Raw genomic sequence first — 18,750 nt, 5'->3', positions numbered from 1 at the left:
TCACTGGAATATGAAATGCGGTTGCAAGTGTGAAAATAACAAATAATATCACAAGTATAAATATAAGTATAAATCGCACCCCGGCCAAAACTATAGTCTTATAATCCGGGAAATATGGTAACTCCAAATTAATCCCATCACATCTTTTTTGGGTTTCCTTAGCTATTGTAAAAAAAACAACAACATAACTTTAGTTACTTGTGCTGACAGAGAAGTCGTTGAACTTAGCGCCAGTTTTTGTTTCAGTCGCATAGACCCAGTAATTACAGAGACGGTAAACTGTGGGAACGTTGCGACCGTTCCACTTTTAAACAGCGGCGATTCGCGTGTTGTTTTTGTCTGTTTTCCAGCACCAAACCGTCCGTGGAGGAGATGCGCCTGTGGTCCCAGTCCTTCGACAAGCTCATGAAGAACCCGGCCGGTCGAAACGTGTTCCGAGAGTTCCTGCGGACGGAGTACAGCGAGGAGAACATGCTCTTCTGGCTGGCCTGCGAGGACCTCAAGCAGGAGATGAACAAAAAGGCCATCGAGGAGAAGGCCCGCTCCATATACGAGGACTACATCTCCATACTGTCCCCCAAAGAGGTACGTCAGGATCTGCTATCGGCTGTGTTTGTCTTGGGCCGGACGTTTTTGCTCAAGTAAGTAAGCCTTTTTGGAGAACGGAGCGTGTTAAAATGGCATGTCACCGTATTTTCTGGAGTATAAGTCGCACCAGCCAAAAAAACATATATCTGCATTTTTGGGGGAAATGTATTTGATAAAATCCCAGACCAAGAAAAGACATTTGATATTGAAATGCAGTTTAAAATAAGAGATGAGAGAACATGGTGAATAGGTGTACGTATGCTAACGCTAACACCTTCAGCTACATGACGTATGCTAATGCTAACACCTTCAGCTACATGACGTATGCTAACGCTAACACCTTCAGCTACATGAGGCACAGACAGAACTGTGGTAAGTGTCTGGTATGTTAACGTAACATATGAACAGTTATTCAGATAACTATAGCATAAAGAACATGCTAACATGCTAACAAGTTTAGCAAAGCATCAGTTTTACCCCAAATCACTAAATCCACTGAATTCTTCTTCCTCTGTGTCACTGTCACTAAACAACTCCACAAACTCCAGAGGAAGAGGAAGTGCAGATTCTTCTTCTGCGTCGCTTAAAGCCTAGAGCGCCCTCTTGTGGTTGTCAGTGTGAAAATAATCAATATGTGAAATGCGGTTGCCAGTGTGAAAATAACCAATAATATCACATATAAGTCGCACCTCGACCAAAACGTACAGTCCGGAAGATACGGTATTCACACGCATCATAAGAGTCAAAAGAAACGCTTTTGACTCTGTGATGCGCATGAATACATAAAGATAACGGCTGAATGAAAACAACAAGATGGAGTCTTTGAAAGTCAAAGGGGCCCATAGTTCTTCAGTTTGAGTTCTCGGTGTGATCGTGTCACATCGGCTACATTTACACTGCAGGCGGCGCCGCTCAATTCACACAGGCGACGTCGCAATTAAAATGTGACTCGGATCAGTTTTCATGTGCGAACGCAACAGTGTCCGATGTGGAGAGGAGAACAGTAGTTGTGCTGTTGTCACATTATGAGACGGACTGAAACGAGGAAGCACCATTTGTCAACACAAGCCGATAGTCATCTTTATCTTCAGTCTAAGGTTGATATTTGAGCTTTGTCACACTTTCAGAATGGCCACATATGACAATGGCCTGTGTCTCTTTAGCAGATCTGATTGGGGCTGTTCACACTGTCAGATCTGGGTCACATTTGGTCAAAAACATCAACCTGCGGCGTGTGTGTGACATCGCATCAGGCCAACGTGTTTTTCCCTGTAACTGACGTGCCGTTTTCCTTTTTGCAGATTTAACAAACATAGAGATAAATACACTGACAATTTATACTACCGTAAATTAAGGCTTGAATTGCGCATTAACCTATGAGTTGCTAACCACTTTAGACGGGCTATCCAAAAGACTCGCACCCACTTCACCGTCATAGAAAAACACCTCACGGTCCGACTTTGCTTCATCCGCTTCAAATACATTCATCCAAAACTTGTACGAATCACACGAGAACAGAAACGCCTGCATTAGCATGTCCGAGGCAAGCTAGCATGTGTCTATCTCACCTATGTAGTTCCCTCTGCGGCCAGTAGATGGAGCCGAAAGTCGGTTCTTGGCATGGGAAACGCCAGAGTGACATGTAGTAATTTAGTCTTTTTTCAAGCATTTTTTTTTTTTCTTAAACATGAGATATTAACATAAAGGTACAAGAGCATCATTTGTCCTTTTAAAGAGGGGTTTCAAACAGATTGGTCAGTCCAGTGAGCGCACGTCCCTAACGTGTCTAAAACTGATGCCCCGGCCTTTAAATGTACACGTTAATCTGTATCGGCATCAGCGACGATACCCGCACTTGTCCTGAGTCCGTATCATTACATCCCTCTCCACTGGGAACACCGGCCGGTCATCTTTGTCCGGTTTATTCCAGGAGAGTGTCTGCTGCCGGTTTATTTTTACCCCTCTCATCAGCGCAGCCTGTATTTGGCCTCGTCAGATGCCATAACATTAGAGCGGGTACATTTTCACCTGCACTTATCAGTGTGTGCGGCGCGAGCGTGTGACAGCGGGGCGCCGTTACAGGAAGCGGTGAATTCCTCCTCGGGGCTTTTTATAGGCGTGCGGCACGGGCTGGGCATGGTCATGGGCTGGGCTTGGGAATGGGCTGGGCATGGGCATGGGCTGGGCATGGGCTGATGGCACAAGTGTGATTTTGGCTGCACGCTCTGGTCGTCTCTCTGTCTCTCGCTCGCACATTTTCTGTCACACACACTCACTATTACCGTATTGTCAGGACTATGAGTAGCACCTTTTTTTCATAGTGTTGGACGGGGGCGCGACTTATACTCCAGAGCGACTTATATGTGATACTAAGCATAAAGAACATGCTAACAAGTTTACCAAAGCATCAGTTTTACCCCAAATCACTAAATCTATTGAATTCTTCTTCCTCTGTGTCACTTCTAAACAACTCCACAAACTCCAGAGGTAGAGAAACGTGAAATGCGGTTGCCAGTGTGAAAATAACCAATAATATCGCATATAAGTCGCTCTGGAGTATAAGTCGCACTCTGGCCAAAACTATGAAAAAAGGTGTGACTTACAGTTGGGAAAAAATGGTATTGTTTGGTTCTTAGGATTGACCTGATAATCGTGACATCACTATTTACCACCAACAAGTGAGGGTTATACATTTATGATCGATATATGTATTCAGCGCGTTTCAATACAAAACTCTTGACATCTGAGCAGAACAAAACGTCTCTGGATTCTTGGCTGGTCCGTTGGCCGCAGGTCTGTTCACGGCTTTCCTGCAGTGAGACAATGACATGTATTGAAGTGAGAGTGAGGCTTCCTCACAGCACAAAGGTCATGGGATCAACAATGGCGTCCTGTGTGGAGTTTACACATCCACCACATGCTCCTAATGCTGCTCTTGTTATGCTCTGGCCGCCTCCCACCGTCCGGGGGCGTGTCGCGGTGAACTGCCTCCAACGGTCGGCGGAATCTGTGTCATTTGTGTCCCGAAGACGTTAACGGACCAACATGTGATCAATTATGTTTTATTGTTTGGACTGTTTTTGTGTTTACATTATTATATTCTTTTTTCTTTTTTTCCTAACAAGAAAATACAAAATGGGACCAGGGAGAACATAAGAAAAGTGTAGAATAAAATGTAAAATGAAGTGCTGGCATCCAAGTTAAAGAAGGTTTAAAGCAAAATGCGTGATTTATTTTCTGTTTCTTTAAAAAAAAAATATATTCAATAATTTTATACTAATTTCTATCAAATTTTAAGCAGTTAATATCAAATTCACACATATGACAAATGTGTGAAACATTTGTAAATTTCAGGCAAAACTGTGAATTGCTCTCAATGTAAAATATGATTTATTCCACAATGTTTCTGTCATAAAATAACATTATTGTAAATAATACATGTCATTTACTACATGGCGCTGGTCTACTCAAATATGAAAAGAAACATCAAATTCTAGTAACTTAGTACCGTAAATAGTAATAGAAGTAGTAAGTGATTGTAAATGACCGAAAGTTAGCTAATGCTGTTTTCTTTACATTTAATTTCTGCTCAAGGATATTGAAACATACATTCTTATGCACAGTCAACTTTTAAGAGCTTTTATCCAGCTCTACTTGTTTTACGTTCACATTTACACAAGTCAACGTTGTATTTAGACCTTTTCTCTTTAGGCTCGTTTCCACTGGTTCACTTTGAAGCGAAGTATTCTTTATCTTGTGATAAACCCGACATGTTTCCAGTGAATGTAACTTATATGTTGAGCCGGCACACTTGGCAAAACAAAGCCAAGACACATTAGTGAAAGTTTTCCAAAGACATAAGTAAAAGTGCAGTGTAAAGGTGCAGAATGTGAAGTGAAATAAATGCAGAAAAAGCTGACAATAAACAGACAGTCTTTTCTTTTTGACTCTCTAACCGCTTCTCACACCATTTCTTATACCGACATAGTATTCTTCTGTCCAGTGCTGCGCTGCTCTTGTCCTCTGGCTACTCGTTACTGCGCACTAGCTCTCGAGAAGTCACGATACACAGTGCACCTTTTAACTGTTGACCTAAACGATAACGGGGTCTTTCTACAAACTTCTCCCACACATGGAACCACCTTAAATGACTGAATTCCCATTTCCCTCGTGTTGTCCTCAGGTGAGTCTGGATGCCCGGGTGCGAGAGGTGATCAACAAGAAGATCCAGGACCCGACGCCGCACACGTTTGAGGACGCGCAGCTGCAGATTTACACTCTGATGCACAGGGACTCCTACCCACGCTTCCTCTCCTCCAGCATCTACAGGTCCCTGGTGCACGGGGGCTCGCGGACCTCCTCCGAGTCCTAGTCCCGAGTTCCGGTCCCGGTCCTAGTCCTTGATCTAAGCTTAACCCGCGCCGACGCCCTGTCAAAGGTCATCACAGCGTTTAGACCGCCTCCGAAACACTCCTAGATGTTTTATGACCGCTTATTTTTCACATTTTGACACAAACCCTATTCACTGAAGATGTTTTATTCACTTTTCAGTTTTTTAAACATTTTCATATTTAATTTGTGTTTGTTATCAGGAAATACAATCACTTTAAAACACAATAACTCTAAAATTCTCAGAAGTGTCATTGAACCTTTTAAAAATATATAGTTTTCACAATATTGCAAAAGGCCACGAGTCTTAGTATTGACATTGAAGTACAAACTACAACCACATTATGGCTTATTAAATGTGTAATATGTACAAAACCTTTCTGGTCAGGTATTGTCTGCCTGAGAGTTTCCATAACGATGCCATTGCTTTGCCTGCAATGATCCACCGTATGTGGCATATGGCGGTATTTATTCAAGACAATAATAATAAAAACACACAAAAACTTGAAAAACAGGTATTTTTAATAGTCCAGGTAGGTTCTGTCGCTAATCTTTGTCGTTACTTCCGTTTATCTGATAATTAATCCCTCGAACAACATCGCGCACGGTCAAACGCATGAGGCTGAGTACGGATGAACCGGTCGGGGGGAGCACCATCAGGGGAGCGCCAGGAGCAGAGAGTCGGGACACGGACACAGGTCCCAGAGGTGAGATGAGACGGGGACGCCCAAAGCTCCACTAGGGGGCTCACATGCCGTGCCCCAGCAGCTCCAGAGGGCGCACAGCAGAGGACACTGAAGAAGTCATGATAAAAGGATGAAAGATAAGTATATGTGAGTAGAAGAAGAGCCTGGATATGAAAAGGCATCAGCAAAAAAATGGGGTGGAAATAGAATATAACTAGGATATGAATACAAGTGAATAGAATAAATGATAAATACAAATATGTTGGTGTAGTTAGCTCCTCCCATCAGAGGATACTATATATACCGGTTCTCTGTCGGATGAAGTGAAGATGCCACTTGGATGACATGTGTTCACTCTTAAAACTATTTTCTTTTGCCGTCAGCGAGCTTGACTTTCTCCAGATAAAAGTTCACGTAGAGCGAATCTTTCCTCTTTGAGTTTCGGACCAAAGTCGTCGTATTGTAGATCGCAAACGTAACGTCGAAAGTCTGTTTGTCGTTTTACTGTCGAACATTCCAGGCAAAGCGATCGTGGAGACAAACCAGGCGCACCTTTAAGTTAGGTTAAGACAGAATTAAGTCACGGAATTTTGAGGGTTTGAAGTCCAGTTTCCAAACCTTTTCATCAGCACCTTTTTCTTTGAGCCGATCAGCGCACTGCCTCGAAAAGGATCCTCATAACTTATTATTAATATTGTATTTTGGGAGACAGTCCTTGCATTTCACCGGGAGAAAGCGGAAGACACGCTCCGTGCCATGGATTCTACACGAATTCCCAACCCACCAATCACCTTTGAAGAGATTCGGTCAGTGGTGGACAGGCTCCGCCCACTCGCTCTCGCCTTATTTTACGAATGCTCATTTTCGGGACGCTAGTGACGAACAATGTGTCATTCCGTTTTCCGTTGTTGTTGTCGTTTTTTTTCCATATTTCCGTAACTAGAAGAAGAAAAAAACACACACAAGGTGCTCATCCATTTCCCTTCACTCATAACACAGCAAAAAGTTCTTATTTTGAATTGTTAGGTTGTTTTTTTCTTGTTTTGGCTGAAGAAAACCACAGACTATTGGATGGATCCCACTTCCTTCCGACTACTGATTTACAACAAAAAAGGACATATATTTTTTAAAGGAAAACTATTATATGTGACGAATTAATAATATTTACGTTTTGTTTTATTTTTCTTTCTCCCACTCTCCAATTCCTGTGTTTTTGTTGTTGTTTTTTGCCAGAATCAAAAAGACTTTTTGTGAGCAATTGTACTGATTTTCATTGAACACATGGCAATAATCACTGGAGCTTACAGAGACATACACTCTTACTCGTGTTACTGGACTCAACAGTGGCCCTTTTTCAACTGTATATATATATATATATATATATATATATATATATATATATATATATATATATATTATACACGTGATGATCTGGTTCAGAGCGCTGCAGTGCGTTAAGCCTTCACCCACCAACCAGACGGTAGCATTTCCACATAAAAACCCAATTTTGTCCAGTCAAACGGAATTGGTAATTGTCATCTGAAAAAAGTATTCATCTATACTTATACTAGTACTACTTCTAATGAAAAGTATTACCGTAAGTTGACCCAAAGTATAAGTCGCACCAGCCAAAAAATGCATAATAGAGAAGAAAAAACATATATAAGTGGCACTGGAGTATAAGTATATAAGTATAAATATAAGTATAAGTCGCACCCTGGCCAAAACTATGAAAAAAGGTGCGACTTATAGTCCTGAAAATACGGTACATTATATTATTCAAAAGAACAGTTTAAACCAGGCTCTGTGTCGGCCTCAGCGTCTTCAGATTGATCCCTGGCCTTGACGTTTTGCTGAATGTCCTGCGCGCTCTCGCCCCCGGTTACATCATACCGTCCTGTCAAATGAGCCAAATAGCGGGGAGGAACGCTGGCTGCTCCGCCTCCCGTAGCACTGTAGGTCTAAAGTCTTCGGTCCGATCAGGTTTGTCAGGTCTTTCGCGAAACGAGCAGGATTCTTACGATTGGACAACACGGGGAGGTAGGACAACACGGGGCGGTAGGACAACACGGGGCGGTAGGACAACACAGGGCGGTAGGACAACACGGGGCGGTAGGACAACACAGGACGACACGGGGCGGTAGGACAACACGGGGCGGTAGGACAACACAGGACGACACGGGGCGGTAGGACAACACAGGGCGGTAGGACAACACGGGGCGGTAGGACAACACAGGACGACAGGGGCGGTAGGACAACACAGGGCGGTAGGACAACACGGGGCGGTAGGACAACACAGGACGACACAGGGCGGTAGGACAACACGGGGCGGTAGGACAACATGGGCAGGACAACACGGGGCTGTAGGACAACACAGGACGGGGCGGTAGGACAACACGGGGCGGCAGGACAACACGGGGCGGCAGGACAACACGGGGCGGCAGGACAGCACGGGGCGGTAGGACAACACAGGACGACACTGGGCAGTAGGACGACACGGGGCGGTAGGACGGGGCGGCAGGACGACACGGGACGGTAGGACGACACGGAGCCGCAGGACGACACGGGGCCGCAGGACGACACGGGGCCGCAGGACGACACGGGGCGGTAGGACGACAGCGCCATCTGCTGTCCCACTACTTAAGAACTGTGTACCAGGCTGAGATGGGCCAAGTTCCTTCAAACATGGAATCAGTTATAGTAAGCCGTTACTTTTTCCAAAAAAGTAATTGGTCGATCTTTTTACTTCCATGACCAACAGTTACGAGGTCCTTGTTCCCGTGTTTTGCATCGTACAAATGTTTGTGTGACGACCAATGACACGTCAGGAAACGTTAATCCCAGTCTCCGATTCGTGTTTACGTCCCCAAACAAACGAATGATGAAACAGAGGAAGAGGAAAGGCAGAGAAATGAATTAGATTGCTCATTACTGATGATAATAACACCGATATACCGTACTTTAACGCTGTTATTCCCAACACTGAGGGTATGAGACAGTCGGTAAGCCCCCTCGTACCGATTCACAGTCAGATGGCACGTTTTAGCCCTACGTCAAGGTACGACACGAAAATACAGGTCTGAGAATCCCAAACGTATATGTTTTTGGGTCTTTTACGGGTCAGCGTTCTGCGTGATTAAAGTGTGTTATAAAGAGCGTGGGCCGCTTCCGTGTTCGTCTGATCATTCAAGTGGACCAAGACCCACTTCCTCTTTTTTTGGTCGGGATCAGAAGTCGATTGAGCATTATCCGAACGACTGAGATTATGCGAGCGAATGGATCCTGATTTGAATCAAAAGACAATCTGGACAGGCTCTTGGCAAAAGCAGTCGGGAAAAGACGTAACTTCATGACGAATGTTTGAAGCTGATCGGTCAAAGCGTCACAATATGAACATGCTGAAAATATGCTAAAATAGACCAAAGTACGTCTGTCTGTTTCGCCATTTTTGTTTTGTTGTGTCCTTTTGACTCCCGCCCAAACTGCAATGCTGCGCTGTGATTGGTCAGTCCACAGCCGCCGGCAATTCCAACCAGTTTCCCTCCAAGGATTAATAAAAGTCAAACACTGCCACTTAAATCTCAAAAGAATAAGAGGCCGTGTTGAGTACAGTAACACGCATGTCCTACACGCACACGTCCAATCACAGGCACTGCTGCTCACGACCTCTGCCTCTGTGACCTCTCACCTCTGACCTCGCCACTGTTTTGGCCCGCCTGCTCGAACGCCGCCTCCCGATTGGCCGCAGGGTCCGCCGGGCTGGGATGTGGTCAGTCCATTCGGGAAAGGGGAGTGGGAGGAAATCCCAGGTGCAAAAAATATATGTAAAGATATTATCCAGTATATATGATAAATTACGCATAGTTTAAGCTGTTAAGTTTATGCTGAAAATGAGCAGACGGGAGACGAAAGCTGATGACGAATATATGTTTCTGCAAAGTCATGAATCGCACGATCTCCATGGAGATGTCGTCGTTCCGACTCCTTGAATAGCACGCGTTCTTACTGTCGGCAGACTCGCCTCTCCACAGACCTGCTACTTGGCTTGTAATTGTCACCCGCTCGTCTCCATGGAGATTGAAAAGTTTAAGGCCTTACTTGGCAACAAGCAATAACATCTCCATGGAGACATCTGAATTTGATATAATTTCAAACCAAACTAAAAATATTGCCCCAGGTACCTATGTTCCCCGGTACCTATGTTCCCCGGTACCTATGTTCCCCGGTACCTGTGTTCCCAGGTACCTGTGTTCCCAGGTACCTGTGTTCCCAGGTACCTATGTTCCCCAGTACCTATGTTCCCCAGTACCTAAATTCCCCAGTACCTATGTTCCCAGGTACCTGTGTTCCCAGGTACCTATGTTCCCCAGTACCTATATTCCCCAGTACCTATGTTCCCCAGTACCTATATTCCCCAGTACCTATGTTCCCCAGTACCTAAATTCCCCAGTACCTATGTTCCCAGGTACCTGTGTTCCCAGGTACCTATATTCCCCAGTACCTATGTTCCCCAGTACCTATATTCCCCAGTACCTATGTTCCCTGGTGCAGGTTCCACATCCCCAACAGTTGTGCATAAATGTATTGTTTTACAGCATAAAATATAGCATCATAAAACCCGAACCCAGGTCTCGGGGAACATGGGGCTGACCCCGTTAAAACAAAGGACTAGTTTATCAGCTTGTATTTCAGACTTCTCTCGGACATTAAAAGGTGCAGCGCCGGAAAGACAAAACCCGTCTTATTTTAGCGGCGCACATGTGTCGCTCACTGACCTTAATGCCTTCTGAGCACCACGAGTTTATGAGCAAACTTTCAGAGCTCAGTGCAGAGTTTGCTGTCACGTCAAAGCTAACAAACATTAGCATGCTAGCAATGCATAAATCGCTCTAGAAATAGCTGCAAACAACACACGGCAGTCTCCTTTTAACACTTACAGCTGCTTTTGCAATATATCTGTACTGGGACAAAACAGTTATGACTTTATTACATGAATCAGGTGCAGCCCCTTAAATGATCCTAGATGTGTGTCAAATGTGCACTGTTTATTTCATCTTGATTTATTTTTATTTATTTTTTAATCCAAATATTTTTTTTTTATTTTTTTTCCTGAAATAATTGCAATAATGCTATTTTTACTTAGCCAAAATGAGCTTTTTATTTGCAGAAGCGTCCTTTGGTCATCAGCACGTTGAATGTATAGAATGTACAGGTGCAGAAGCCTTATAAACACCTGATGTAGGGACTCGTCTTCGTCTCCCGTCTGCTACAAAACAGAATATATCGATGTGAATGGGACGCCCAGCGCTTCAGGGGAACGATGGGAAATGTAGTGACCGATGGGAAATGTAGTGACCGATGCCAGCGGCTCTCTGCGCGGAGGCGGACGACACCAAATACAGACGTTTAAAATATATATATTTGAAAGCTGTGGAGGTCATGACCAGACCGGTGACTCCGAACGCATTTATCTTAGTATTGTCAATGTTATTTATTTTATATTTTGTTAAATACTGTGATTCTTATTGTACATATATAAACTGAAACTTTGAACATGCAAATGGGACTGTGCGTTTTTATTTTAAAGATTATTTGTAATAGTATATGAACATTTTCTCAGATATAAATTAAGCAATATTTACTTCATTAATCAATCAATTGCTTTTATGAAAAAACAAAATATTTGACATGATGTTAAAATACCTTTGATTTATGTTGCGTTATATTATTCAACAAACCAAAATATTCACGTTTTGTTATATTTTTTAATTATTATTTTTTTAAATATGGGACCGTGCTGATTAATAAACATGAATCAGTCTGTCGGTGTAATCCCTCATTCGTCCAGGCGTGTTCCATTGTAGAAAAAGCTTCAGTTGTAGTCATCTGGACGTTTCGACTCTCATCCAAGAGTCATTGTCAATAAAAGAATTTAGATCGAGAACTCCGATATTAATACTGTTCTGTGGTAAGACCCGCCCATTGGGAGGAGCCTTCCTGAAGTAGCAAGAGTTGTTTGTTTCAACAGAAACTCCCCCCTTGTATCTACAGAGCCTATTCAGAATCTTAATGGGCTATTAGAAACCTCTTTGTCTTTGTGAGACCCTGGCTCAACCACCCTGAGTACCTGATTAGCATCTAAATGTCCTGGTCCTGGTCCTCTACCTTTCCAGGGGTTCAGTATACCATTATAGATACCAGGAAGATTGAATCTTAGCCCTCCATTTCTGTTTAAAGAAGGTCTTTCTTTTTTAACAAAAATAGCTTCCTTGACTCCTCTTTCAAACCATCTTTTCTCCTGCTTAAAATCTTCACCTCACCGTCTTCAAACGAGTGATTAGAGGCTTCAAGATGGAGATGCACGGCACTCTGAGGTCCTGAACTAGTATTTCTTCTGTGCTGATAGAGCCTCTTGTGTAGAGACTGTATAGTCGTCACCGGGAAGTTCCGGTGACGTCATTTCCGGTGAGTGTGTCGCGTTTTCAGAGCTGTTCGTTCTTAGAGCCTTTTACCGATTAATCCACGAATTATACACACTATTTACGCATCATATACACGAAAGTGAACGTTTGATTTCTCCGCAAACAATCCGGAGCCTCAAACCGCTCGCTTTTCAGTATTTTGTGGATTAAAAAGCCCTCCTCACTCTCTAGCTCCAGCCTGAACTAGCCTAGCGTAGCCTAGCTGCTAGCGTCATGGCTGGATCTACCTTTACCTGTTTGAGCTGTCATATGTCGAGTCAGAACCCTGGCTCCTTCTCTGATGACAGGTGCGTGAAGTGCAGTGTAGTGGTAGTTTTGGAGGCCAGGGTTACGGAGTTAGAAGTGCGGATCCGCTGTTTAGAGGAGCTTAAGTCCAGTTATAGTTCGGTTTTAGCGCGAGGGCTACCGGACCGCGCTGCAGGGCGTAGCATTAGCATTAGCAGTAGCAGTAAGGCCGAGCTCAGCCCCTCAGCGTCTCCCGTGCAGCCGGGACTAGACCAGGAACAGAATAGGGACCAATTTGTGACAGTTCAGAGGGGACAAGGCGCTAAACGCCGAACCTCAGAGCGCCGTGAGCTTCACGTCTATAATAGGTTTTCTCCCCTCAGCGATCACACGCCCGCTGAACACACGAGAGAAACTCTTGTAATCGGGAGTTCTATTGTTAGAGACGTGAAGCTGCCAGCTGCTAGCGTTAGGTGTTACCCGGGGGCCAGAATGGGTGACATCGAAGGAAACCTTAGGATCTTAAAGCGGAGCAGGACCCGTTTCCGGCGAGTCGTGATTCACGCAGGCGGTAACGACGCCCGGCGGAGACAATCAGAGGTGCTCAAAGTTCAAGTAGCCGCGGTGTGTGACCTAGCGAAGTCGATGTCAGACACTGTAATATTTTCTGGTCCCCTGCCCAATCGGATCAATGCTGAATTGTACAGCCGTCTCTCAGCATTCAACAACTGGTTATCCAGATGGTGCCCTCAAAACAACGTTGTCTTTATTGATAACTGGAGTGCGTTTTGGGGAAAGCCCGGGCTCATACGCAGGGATGGCATCCATCCGACTTCGGAGGGTACATCCCTATTAGTTCGGAATTTGACCGATAGTCTTAGTCGTGTTAAGTGACCATCTAGGGATGAGCCCTGGGCGCAGAGCAGCAGTTTAAGACGCTCCTCTGTCGCTGAACTCTCGCCCGTTCTGTTACATGTGAAGTGTTCAGATTCAAGACAGATAGAGACTGTGTGTGTCCCTCGTGTCCCTCGTACAAATAATGCCAAAAAGTCACATCTCAGAAAAAATATTTCAGGCGTCAGACCAAATAACTTAAGGAAAATAACAATCACAAATGACACAAATACACAAATGAATAAATACGTAAAATGTGGACTGCTAAACATTAGAGCAATTTCCTCCAAATCGCTCTCAGTTAATGAATTAATTAGTGACTATAACATAGATCTTCTAGCTCTAACTGAAACGTGGCTTCAACAAGACGACTACGTCAGACTAAATGAGTCCACCCCACCCAGCCATGTTAACTTTCAGACTGCCAGGAGCACAGGCCGAGGTGGTGGTGTGGCAGTGATCTCACACACAAGCCTACTCATGAGCCCTAAAACTAACAATGCATTTCACTCATTTGAAAGCCTTATGCTGTCAATCACATGTCCAAATATGAAAAACCTAAAAGGAGTTTTGTTCATAGTTATCTACCGACCTCCTGGTCCCTATTCAGAGTTTTTAACAGAGTTTTCTGACTTTATATCAAACTTAGTGTTAGCCTGGGATAAAATAGTTATAGTTGGAGACTTTAATATCCACGTGAACATGAGTGATGACGCTCTCAGTAATGCCTTCAGCGCCTTGTTAGACAGCATTGGTTTCACTCAGAATGTAAATAAAGCGACTCACACTCACAAGAACACTCTGGATCTTGTCCTAACGTATGGAACAGAGATTAGTGACCTCATTGTCCTCCCTCAAAACCCTATATTGTCAGATCATTTCCTAATTACCTTTTAAGTTTATTCTTAAAGATCATCCAGTCCCACAAAATAAAGTTATAATGAAAAGGACAATATCTGAAAAATCTATCTCAAAATTCAAAGAAATAATAGAGCCAATATTCAGTGACATGTCATGTGATCATGTCATGTGATCATGTCATGTGATCATGTCATGTGATCCTGCTGAGAACAGCTTTAGTCCCAGTTTAAGTGATCAATTTGTCGACTTGACCATGAATTCTCTGAAGTCTGCTCTTGACGTTGTCGCGCCGTTAAAACAGAAGGTCATTAGGCCAAAGCGCGCCTCCCCATGGTACAACCAAGAACTGCGTTCACATAAACAAAGAGTTAGAAAGTTAGAGGGATTATTTCGTCGCTCTCACACCGAAGAATCCCTAAAAGCATGGAAAAGTTGCCTGCTGTCCTATAAGCAGGCTCTGCGTAAGTCCCAAACCAGATATTATTCAAATCTAATAGAAGTCAACAAAAGTAACACTAAATTCCTTTTCAGCACTGTAGCTAGGCTAACAAACTGTCACAGTGCAGTAGAGCCCTCAATCCCAGCTACACTTAGCTCTGATGATTTCCTCCTATTTTTTAACAATAAAATAAAAACAATCAGAGATAAATTAGATGAAATTACCCCCGCTATTAGCCCTGAACTAGCCCAAGCTGTAAATCTAACGTCCCATATAAATCCACCTGTAAACTTAGAAAGGTTCACAGCTGTTGATCAAGCAGAGATAACTTCAGCCATCATGTCCTCTAAAAGCTCAACTTGTGTCCTAGACCCCATTCCAAGCTCCTCAAAGACATTCTCCCCCTAATTATAGACCCTATTCTTAATATAATAAATACTTCACTCGAAAGTGGCTATGTTCCACAGTCCTTCAAACATGCAGTCATTAAACCTCTTCTGAAAAAGCCTAATCTAGATCCCGACCTATTGGTAAACTACAGACCTATTTCAAATCTTCCCTTCGTCTCTAAAATCCTTGAAAAAGTTGTAGTAAAACAGCTTTGTCGCCACCTGCAGGACAATAACTTATTTGAAGTTTTCCAGTCAGGGTTCAGAGCCCACCACAGCAGGGTTCAGAGCCCACCACAGCACTGAAACTGCACTAGTTAAAGTCACAAATGATTTGTTATTAGCCGCTGACGATGGACTGGTCTCAATCCTGGTTCTGTTGGACCTCAGCGCAGCGTTTGACACCATCGACCACAACATTCTACTGCAGAGGTTAGAATGTGATGTAGGTGTTGGAGGAACAGCCCTCAGCTGGTTTAAATCCTATCTATCTGATAGGTACCAATTTGTTAATGTAAACCAGAGCTCCTCACCATGCTCTAAAGTAATTTACGGTGTGCCACAGGGTTCGGTACTCGGTCCAATTCTGTTTACTCTTTATATGCTACCATTAGGCAACATTATCAGAAAGCATGGCATTAACTTCCACTGCTATGCAGATGACACTCAGCTGTATTTATCAATGAAACCTGATCAGAGCGATCAAGTAGACAGACTTAGTGCTTGTGTGAAGGAGATAAAAACCTGGATGACACTTAACTACCTGCTTCTTAACCCTGAAAAAACCGAGGTCATTGTGCTTGGCCCTAAGCATCTACGAGACGCTCTATCTGAGCAGATAGTCACACTGGACAATGTCAGTGTAGCCTCCAGTTCTACTGTAAGAAACCTTGGAGTCTTATTTGACCAGGAGCTCTCATTTAAAGCTCATATAAATCAAGCTTGTAAAACAGCCTATTTCCATTTGCGCAACAAGAGCCAAAATCAGAAGAATCCTGCCTAAAAGTGATGCCGAAAAACTTATCCATGCATTTGTAACGACTAGATTAGACTGTAACTCCTGCTTGCAGCGTGTCCTAAAAGCTCCATAAAAAGCTTTCAACTGGTTCAAAATGCAGCAGCAAGATTAGTAACAGGAACAAAAAGAAGAGAGCACATTACGCCAGTGCTGAAGTCTCTTCACTGGCTCCTGTCGAGTTTAGAATCAAATTCAAAATTCTACTCTTGACCTACAAAGCCATAAATGACATGGCCCCATCCTACCTCAAAGATGCTATAGAACCATATCATCCAAACAGAGCTCTTCGCTCTCAGAATGTTGGCCTTCTGGTGGTGCCAAGAGTCTCTAAAAGTACTGTAGGAGGTAGAGCGTTTAGCTACCAAGCTCCTGTGTTATGGAATCAGCTCCCGACCCATGTTAAATATGCTGACACAGTCTCTTCATTTAAGTCCAGGCTTAAAACGTTCCTCTTCGAAATCGCTTATGGTCAGACTAGTTAGGAACAGAAACATAAACCCACAGCTTTAGCTACGCTGCCCTAGGAGTAATTATGCTGGGGGAAGTATGACAGCTTGAGCTCTATCCTCTTCTTCTGACTACTTATGCTATCAAACAATATTTATTTTTTAATTCCACTTGCAAACTGTTCACCGCCTTCTTTTTCTTTCTTTCACTCCTGAGGACCTGTGGACCCAGATGTCCCTCCCCTGGTGAAGTGGTCCCTGCCCTGTGTGGACGGTCCCTCATCTGCCTGAGGAGCGGGTCCAGCTCGCCCCCGACGGTCCCTCATCTGCCTGAGGAGTGGGTCCAGCTCGCCTCCGACGGTCCCTCATCTGCCTGAAGAGTGGGTCCAGCTCGCCTCCGACAGTCCCTCATCTGCCTGAAGAGTGGGTCCAGCTCGACTCAGACGGTCCCTCATCTGCTTGAAGAGTGGGTCCAGTTCGCCTCAGTCGGTCCCTCATCTGCCTGAAGAGTGGGTCCAGCTCGCCTCCGACAGTCCCTCATCTGCCTGAAGAGTGGGTCCAGCTCGACTCAGACGGTCCCTCATCTGCTTGAAGAGTGGGTCCAGCTCGACTCAGACGGTCCCTCTTCTGCCTGAAGAGTGGGTCCAGCTCGACTCCGACGGTCCCTCTTCTGCCTGAAGAGTGGGTCCAGCTCCAGTCTCCTTGTGTCCGTCTGTCCGTCTGTGAGAGTCGGATCTCTCCTTCACTGGAACTCCTCCAGGTTTCTACGCTTTTTTCCCAAAGAGGTTTTTTTTGTAGTTTTTCCTGGCCGAGAAGGAGAGTCTAAGGACAGAGGACCCTGGGACATCGTCCCTCGCCACCACAGACATTGTCTGACTTCATTGCCACCACAGACATTGTTGATTCATTTCTCCCTGTGGCCCTCAGAGGCAAGTGTTGTTGTGATTTTGGGCCTTACAAAAATAAATCGATTCGATAGTCTCACCTATGTAACGTTATTTACAGCTTTCTTCACTGCATTGGATCGAATAAACTACATTGCTCTGTTTTTGAGTCGGCAACTTGTCCTTAGGATGAACCAGTTTTTGTCTTAAAGTGTTTCCTGGTTTAAAATAAACAGGGACTTCGTGTTGTCTAAAAATTCTCTGCAGTTCACTGCAAAGAACTGGTTCACCCTAAGGACAAGTTGCCGACTCAAAAACAGAGCAATGTAGTTTATTCGATCCAATGCAGTGAAGAAAGCTGTAAAGAACGATACATAGGTGAGACTAAACAGCCTCTACACAAGAGGCTCTATCAGCACAGAAGAAATACAAGTTCAGGACCTCAGAGTGCCGTGCATCTCCATCTTGAAGCCTCTAATCACTCGTTTGAAGACGGTGATGTGAAGGTTTTAAGCAGGGAGAAAAGATGGTTTGAAAGAGGAGTCAAGGAAGCTATTTTTGTTAAAAAAGAAAGACCTTCTTTAAACAGAAATGGAGGGCTAAGATTCAATCTTCCTGGTATCTATAATGGTATACTGAACCCCTGGAAAGGTAGAGGACCAGGACCAGGACATTCAGATGCTAATCAGGTACTCAGGGTGGTTGAGCCAGGGTCTCACAAAGACAAAGAGGTTTCTAATAGCCCATTAAAATTCTGAATAGGCTAGCTCGGTAGATACAAGGGGGGAGTTTCTGTTGAAACAAACAACTCTTTCTACTTCAGGAAGGCTCCGCCCAATGGGCGGGTCTTACCACAGAACAGTATTAATATCGGAGTTCTCGATCTAAATTCTTTTATTGACAATGACTCTTGGATGAGAGTCGAAACGTCTATTTTTTCTAACTGAGTCCAGATGAAACAACTGAAGCTTTTTCTACTATGAATCAGTCTATTAAAAATGCCAGAGTTAGTCAAGGCAAGACGCAAAACAAGTGTAAAAGGCACAAAATACTCAGTAACTAAATAAAAATAAATCCACTGTATTTGTCGTGTGTACAAAATAATGAGTTTTAATCTGCAAAAAATGACATATGACTAAATATAGTGTTTGGGTTGTGAGCGGGACGATCTGAGCCTCGGTGGTGTTTACAGCACTTTGCATTTGGCGTGGCCCTGAAGCGAGTGAACTTTGATCTACTTTGCGTCGTGTTGACACTGAAAAAAAAGCCGACACGAGTTAGTTTATCCTGCAAATACAAACGTGTTCTGGAGTATTCCAGATCATTTTCAGATTCAGAGGACAAAAGTCGCAAACATAGGAACATACAACAATTAAGAATGACAAAAGCATGATATGTACAATAAGGCACACATTCAAAACGACTAATAACCTTTACTGATAAGATAAG

The 18,750-nt window shown here is 43.9% G+C and overlaps 1 protein-coding gene across 1 annotated transcript in view; it reads left to right on the top strand.

Annotated features, from left to right (window-relative positions):
* Nucleotides 1-5,040, top strand: part of rgs19 (regulator of G protein signaling 19) — a 42,940-nt gene extending 37,900 nt beyond the window's left edge. Inside the window, exons 4-5 of the mRNA XM_072448694.1 lie at nt 351-585; nt 4,772-5,040. Of these exons, the coding sequence (XP_072304795.1) occupies nt 351-585; nt 4,772-4,960 (424 nt within the window). The 3' untranslated portion in view covers nt 4,961-5,040. The remainder of the gene's footprint in view (nt 1-350; nt 586-4,771) is intronic.
* The last annotated feature ends 13,710 nt before the right edge of the window (nt 5,041-18,750 follow it).

This window comes from Eucyclogobius newberryi, unplaced genomic scaffold (genome assembly GCF_026437365.1).
Source record: "Eucyclogobius newberryi isolate DKJ021-1_F unplaced genomic scaffold, fEucNew1.0.hap1 SCAF_17, whole genome shotgun sequence".
Lineage (NCBI taxonomy): Eukaryota > Metazoa > Chordata > Actinopteri > Gobiiformes > Gobiidae > Eucyclogobius > Eucyclogobius newberryi.
Note: the sequence above shows the minus strand (reverse complement) of the source record. Positions and strands in the feature narration are given on the sequence as shown.